Source organism: Coffea eugenioides, chromosome 4 (assembly GCF_003713205.1).
Source record: "Coffea eugenioides isolate CCC68of chromosome 4, Ceug_1.0, whole genome shotgun sequence".
Classification (NCBI taxonomy): domain Eukaryota; kingdom Viridiplantae; phylum Streptophyta; class Magnoliopsida; order Gentianales; family Rubiaceae; genus Coffea; species Coffea eugenioides.
In genome coordinates this window covers 31,313,797-31,320,987 of record NC_040038.1, presented here as the reverse complement: position 1 = coordinate 31,320,987, position 7,191 = coordinate 31,313,797, and the positions used below count along the sequence as shown (strand labels likewise).

The window sequence follows — 7,191 nt, the reverse complement described above, 5'->3', positions numbered from 1 at the left end:
TACAATTGAAAATTTTTAATATCAATCATCAATTATTTTGAAAGCAAAAAAATGTCAAAATTCCATGTAAACAAACAAAAACATAGTATAACAATAACAAATATTATGTCCTCTAAACTAATTTAGTGCAATTAATTCAAATTTGTATTAATTGTATTCTATTATGATATTTAAATATGGATTATACCAAATACCAAAAAATGAATTAATATTCTATTTTGATTTGTTTACCACACACTGAAATGATAAAATTTTCTCCCTACCATTTTGGGTGGAAAGATATTTTGGATAGAAAGACATTTCTATTCTGGCTATTCCTATATACCAAATGAGGGGTAAGAGGAATGTACAACAAAAATAACGTTAAGGAAGAAGGTATAACATCACATGAAACTTTTGGGGCTTAGTCTTGACCCTTTCCTACCTTCTTTGTCAAAAGAAAAAAGATATATTTAAGATGTATATCAGATATTAGATTTTTAAACAATTATGATTAATTAGAGAAAATGCATAAATATAAGTGGATTAATTACAGAAAGTTCATAAATACAAGAAAAGATAATAATTATTAGTATGTATATATACATGTTAGATTAAGTGAATTGTAAGTGTGTTAACGAGTGTTCATTGGATTAGAAAATTTCAAAAAACAAAGAAAAAAATGGTTGGACTTATGAACCGACACCAGCCTGGGCCACGTTCAGCCCGGGCACATCCAGCCCACCATGTATAATAAACAAGCTCTTGCTCAATTGATTTTTTCCTGTCTACGAAATCTAGAATTCTACCCATTTGCTAGCCCAGAACGTCACTCTACTCACCTACTCGCTCACTTTCTCATTACTGATAACTCACTAAACTCACAGCACACCCAAGTGCTCAGTACATTTTCTGTTAACCAAATTATAACTCTTCTTCTTAATCTTATATTTTTCTCTTCTCAATATCATGGCTGGTTTGGTGTTAGGGATGCTTATTTTGGCCATGGCTGGTCATTCAAGTAAGATTTTTAACTTCTTTTGTTGCTATTTACCTTTCATTCATTCTTTCTTCAGCTGCTAAAGCTGCAACGCATCATATGATATCGTCTGCATTTCCATTTTCCAAGGTTGTCTTATTAATTTTCTGATCATAAACTTTGCCATATTCACACAGCCCTTTCGAACTTCATCTTCTGAACTGTTGTCTATGGATAGATTTTCCTTGCTTACAGCCAAAATATAATTTACACAACAGCACTAAATATAATTTAGTACCACTTTACTTACTGCTCATGTTGCAAAACGTGGTTTAATCTTTTTTTTTTGTATTTCTTTATTTTTTTCGGTTGGATACAAATAATTCACTGATAACTCCTAACTTTGCTCAATCTTCCTCTTCCTATCTATTCTCTCTTCTTATCGTTTCTTTACTTATTTTATTTTCTTTTGTTGGTTTGGACCATTTTGTTATTATTTTTTATCTCTTTTATCTTTCCACAAGAAAAAATTTATGTTTACAGAGCCCTTTTTTTTTTATTTTCTTTTCTTGGTGCTCCCATCTCTATATTATTTCAGCCAAAATCCTCATTCAAGATCTGGTGATCTGCAGGTGCAACGTGGTGCATTTGCAAGGAAGGAGTGAACGATGCAACTCTACAGAAAACACTGGACTATGCTTGCGGAGCTGGGGCAGATTGCACAGCTACTCATCAAAATGGGGCTTGCTATAGCCCCAATTCTGTTAGAGCTCATTGCAGCTATGCTGTCAACAGTTTTTTTCAGAAGAAGGGCCAAACTCCTGGCTCCTGTGATTTTGCTGGCACTGCCACTGTGGTCACAAGTGATCCTAGTGAGTGTCACTAGAAAAATTATTTACCATGATTGTAAACATTCTTTCCCCAAAAAAGAAAATTTTACTGAAATTTCTGTTCTTGTGACCAATTATTACAGGCACAAATGGTTGCGTTTATCCTGCTAGTGCAAGGTATGATTTCTTCATTTTCACAGTGCGTGTTTTATTTCATCTTGTTTAATCAATTTATTTAGTTTATTGGCTAAAATAATACTCTAGTGGATTTAATTATGCTATATTAGGGTTTTGGATTCTTGTATCCATCTTTGAGCGTGACACTTCATTGAGTACCGCTGAGGTGTGATGTTGCATTTCATTGGTTCCAAGACTGAAATACCTATTCTAACCTTAAAAGTTTCCAGAGAACTTAGAAACGAAATTTATAGTCATGTTTTTTATTTCTTGAAAGAATTGTTAGTAGTCACATATAACATTTAATAGAATTTTGAAAAGTCATCTTAATTTCCTAGTCCTTTTCATTCTTGGTTGTGAAACTCTTTTGAAGGGGAAATAAAGAAATTATTGTCTAGGTACTGATAAAGTTTGTAGGTAGCATGGACCATTTATTTTAATTCATTAGAGCAAACTACTGAAATTATTTGATGTAGGTAAATAAAAATGCAAGCCTGGTCTGCCGGATTTTCAAAAGTTTTCCATCATTCCCATAAAGTTAAAGTGCTACACCTCCATGGCTCCACCACCATGATGAAAGGGATTATTGTGGTCAATCACTTTGCATCATCCAAGTAGTTGAAACTTGAAAGTTCACACATATTATTATTGTCTAATTGATTCTTCTTCTGTAGTACAAATTAATATACTTTTTTTTTGAAAAAAAATTAATATACTTCATCCCAGCAACCCCTAGGTGACCCAGTACAAAAATTTATTCTAAGGTACATAACGTTAATATGCTTATTTATTTGGTTATCAGAAAAAAATTGATTCTAGCTGCTTAGATGTGTTTGGATTGTATACATGGTTTATTTTTCCTCCACCTAAGGTGCTCTATATTCTTATATTTTTCAGCTTTAGTGGGATGGGCATCTCTCCTATTCTTTCTCCATAAAGTATACCTTTGTGTTAAAGCACTTGAGTATCAATCCTTCGTGCTCATTCAGATGATTCCTTATCTTTTAGTAATCATACTTCGTAGCTATTTAATTATAAAAAAGAAAGAAAAATGTTAATCATACTTTATTTTTTATTAATTGTATTCTCAGTACAAATGATAGTAAAAATGAGATTAACAAAAAGCAAAATACAACTATCATTTTTAAAAAAGAAACATACTTTTTTTTGAGAAAAAAAAAAGAAACATACTTTGTAGCTGCATTTGAAGATCCAATCATGTATACCTTATTTTGCACTTTTGTTCTCTTGTGTGTGACTGCGTGTGCCCTTTTTGTCATTTTGACTGTGTGTTGTAATTGCATGATGGTGTCTCTGACCATACCGCCTATTATTGATTGTACTGCTGTTTCTAAAGATGGCGCAATTATTGTCATGACTCATCATAGGCTCATAGCATCTAAAGTTTTTACCTTTCACTGTTTCACAGTAACTGTGGTAAAACATTTCATATTGCGGCACAAGCTTTTGATGTATTATTTATTTGTTTTAACATTTTTACTTTTGAAAAAGGAAAAAATATTCTTAAATCTTGATTTTAATTACAATTTTATCGTGAAGAATTATAATAATTGTCTAATTTATATGTCAAATGACCAAAGGAAGTGTCAATTTTTTTTGTTAAACAACCAACGGAAGTGTCATTGTCATAGACAAATTAAAAAGCTACAAACATTCGTTTCCTGTTCCTGTTTAAATAAAATTTGCAAATAATAATTTCCCAGTTTTAAACATTTCACATAACTTTATTCAGATAAAAAAAATCTTCCGGGGAGTTTTGTGTCTTTTGGGGATTGAAAAAGTAATTTTATGTTTCTCCATTTCTGGTCCTTTTTTTTTTCATTTTTGAGTCTGGGGTGGTGGGGTATGTATGGGAAGCCAAAGAATCCTCTGTTGCAGATAAATTTTGGACCGTACTGAAAGGGCACCATCAATCTTTGCTGGCTCAAGAATTTATGCCAGGTTGCTAAAAGCCGTTAGATCTACTTTAAATGGTTGATATCTTCTTGGGTACTGTGATATTTTTATCCCAAAACTTTTTTCTTTGGGGAACGTTTTAACTTTTATCCCACATGTATTTGGTTTTGGTCGGGCCCGATTTCCAAATTGCTTCTTTTTATCGAGACGTCCAAATGAATAAAGTAGTAACATAGCACTATTAACTAGTAATTTTTGGTATATTCCTTGAATTTGGCCTTTACTTTTTGGACCATTTGAGAAACTCTTGCTGAAATATCAGTACACATCTTTTTGAAAAAGAACAATTTTTGAACAAAATAAAATGGAGTCCTAAATATATTTCTTTTTATCCAGAAATTACTGCATGAGTCTTTTTTTTATTTTTCCACTTTTCACTTTCAAATATATGTTAAGTCCAACGAGAATATTAACTTGTTGCTGGAAGTGTAAATTGACTAAATCTTGTAGTAGAGAGATCGATGTTTATAAATTGGAAGAGACAAATTGGATTTAATTAGTGGAAGTACATCTGCAAAACTGTAAATTTGACTATCTTGCTTGTACAATTTGGGCTTGCTTGTGCAATTTGGGCTCTTTCTACCATATCAGCTTAGGACAAAGAGTGGAAAATAATATCATGGTTTTCTCCTTTTTTCTGTTCATTTTTACAATTCCTATTTGGCCACATGCCTTCTTTGTCCTATCTTAATTTTTGTAAAAAAAGGAAAGAAAAAAACAGATATGTTCAATATAAATTTCTCTGAGAAAACTCACTCCTCTAAACCTTGACTTGAATGACAAACAAATATAAACATTCCCTTTTCTTTGTTTTCCCCGTTCAAAATTTGGGACTTGGCTTATTAATATCTCAAGTGTTTAACATTATTGTTGCTGTTCATTTCGTACCCAAAAAAAAAAAAAATTAAAAAAAAAAATTATTACCGTTATCATTTCTTTTTGGCCAATTTGTTGAGCTACTAATTTTCCCTTCATGACACATTGAATTGCTCCAATCTACTCGGCCCAGTGGCACAATTGCTCCTCCTGGGACAACCACCACCCCTGCCACGCCGACCACTGCAACCCCGACCACCGCCACCCCCACTATCAATAGTCCCACAGGCACTTCTCCTCTAGTCACAACTCCATCAACATCATCAGGACTCGGAGCTGGAGGATTCAACAATGGCTTAGGTCCATCTGGCACCAACCAAGACATGAGTGAAGCTGCAGGCAGGGTTTTACTAGCCAAGATTTGCCCAACATCCTCTTCCTTGATCACTCTCCTGTTTTATGGACTTGTATTTTGGTGGGCTTGATCAAATTGTAGTGGGGAGATAATGCGTGACAAAAAAAAAAAAAAAAGTTATGTCCAGAAGCAGTTTCTCTTGTATGCACAGTGCATGTGAATTTTAACTACTAGTGGCATGAAATGTTAAAGAGTACTATGCAGGGGAATATGTTGTATAAGCTAATCCAGCCAGCTTGATTTTGTTGTCTTGCTTGCCCCTGTTATATGCAAATTATTATGGGCTTCGGATTCCTTTTGGATGGTGCTGCTACTGCTGGATGCTTTCTGATGTGTCATCTCGTCTCTCCTAACTTTTCCTATTGCATTTGTTAAGTTCCGGGAATTGTGTTCGGATGGCAGATTATTTGCAACAATTTTTTTTTTTTAAAAAAAAATATTATGACATATTTTTTATACGATGCATGTGAAATAAAAAGAAATAAAAAGTGATTGAAAAATAAATTGATGATGCAAATAAATAAAATTGATAAACAATCTACTATGCAAACAACTAATTATTTATTGCAGGGTTATTATTATTTTATTCCTTTAAAATATATCATTTTTTTTAATAATATATTTTTATTTATTCATGGGATTGAATACAAAATATTCCTCTTACATATTCCTATTTTTAAAATATATCATTACTATTAATTTACTCCATAATATTATCTTTTCGTCATTTTATCGATAGGTAATTCAACTCAGCATGTTAAATTTTTTTTGACAAAAGTACCATTTTATTTATAACATTATTACATTGTTATTATCATTTTATCCCTTTAAATTATAGTGATATAATTGTTTTTTTCTTTAAATATTTTATCCTATCGTTAATCTAAAAAGTATGTTAAAAATGTTTAAACGTATTTACCCTTTTTATATATAATTAAAAATAAAAAAGTTGGAATAATTATTCTTCCTTTTTTTCACTCTCCAAAAACATAAAAATAAAAGAGTTTTCTCAAAATTCTTTTTTCACACTTATTAATACTTAAAAAAGAAAAGGAGATAGGATAGAAGAAAACAGAAAATTAGATTTTGTTAAGAAAGAAAATAAAGAAAACCTAATATTATCGTATTACTTTAATGTCCTCAGGATTGCAATTGAGTAATAAACAGAAAAGTAAAGTAATTTTAAAATAATAAAAATATTTAATTCTTTTTTTTGTATTAAAAAAAAGAATTGAGCTATCTCTCTCCCTCCCCTATTTTTTGCAATATTTATAAGATTGCCAAAAAAAAGCGATTAATGTTTTGACTTTTTTTTATACTAAAAAGGAGAAGAGTTATTCTAAATTTTTTATTGTTTTTATTATACAAAAAAGAGGGCTCTATTTTCTAAAATTTTTTAACTTGTTAAATTGGTTTAATGGTAGGGTAAATTGCCTAAACAATAAGTCTAGGGGGTAAATTGATAATAAAGTTATAGTTTATGAGAGTAAAATGGTAATAATTTTAAAGGTTAAACATGTCTTATCACTTGAATTAATAAACTACGTTAAGTTTGACCGTTAGTCTTAAAAGTAAAATGACTAAAAAATAATGTTAAGAGAGAAATTGATAGTGATGTTAAACTTTAAGAGGTAAAGTCATAATAACCCTTTATTGCATGACGTGGTTTGAGGCCCGGGCTGGCTTATGTTGACATGGATGGATCCGACTATTGAATTCAAGTCTACAAAAACAGAAAAGGAAAAGTTTCTCTTTTAGTTTCAAATGTGCGGCCTAAAATGCCTCGATAGCATGGGCCAATATTCTCGAGCAGTTAACTCTTTTTATCGGAAAAAAAAAAAAGCTGGTTCAAAGATTTTTCTTTTTAAAAAAAGGCAATTGATGAGGCACCTGGTTCTTTGTCTAGTTAGAATAACGGTGTTTGTTGGCCGGTTTTCGGTGATCTGATAATTATTGTTGGGTTTTTATGAAATAACTAAAACATCTAGTTCAAGTTCAAACTACCTTTTTTTTTTTTT

The 7,191-nt window shown here is 31.3% G+C and overlaps 1 protein-coding gene across 1 annotated transcript; it reads left to right on the top strand.

Moving 5' to 3' along the window:
* The first annotated feature begins 782 nt into the window (after positions 1 to 782).
* Positions 783 to 5,467, top strand: LOC113768555 (PLASMODESMATA CALLOSE-BINDING PROTEIN 3-like). The gene is made up of 4 exons (XM_027312959.1): positions 783 to 1,000; positions 1,591 to 1,830; positions 1,932 to 1,965; positions 4,952 to 5,467. Exons 1-4 carry the CDS (start codon positions 949 to 951, stop codon positions 5,241 to 5,243), a joined length of 618 nt encoding a protein of 205 aa, XP_027168760.1. The 5' UTR covers positions 783 to 948; the 3' UTR covers positions 5,244 to 5,467.
* Positions 5,468 to 7,191: the final 1,724 nt, after the last annotated feature.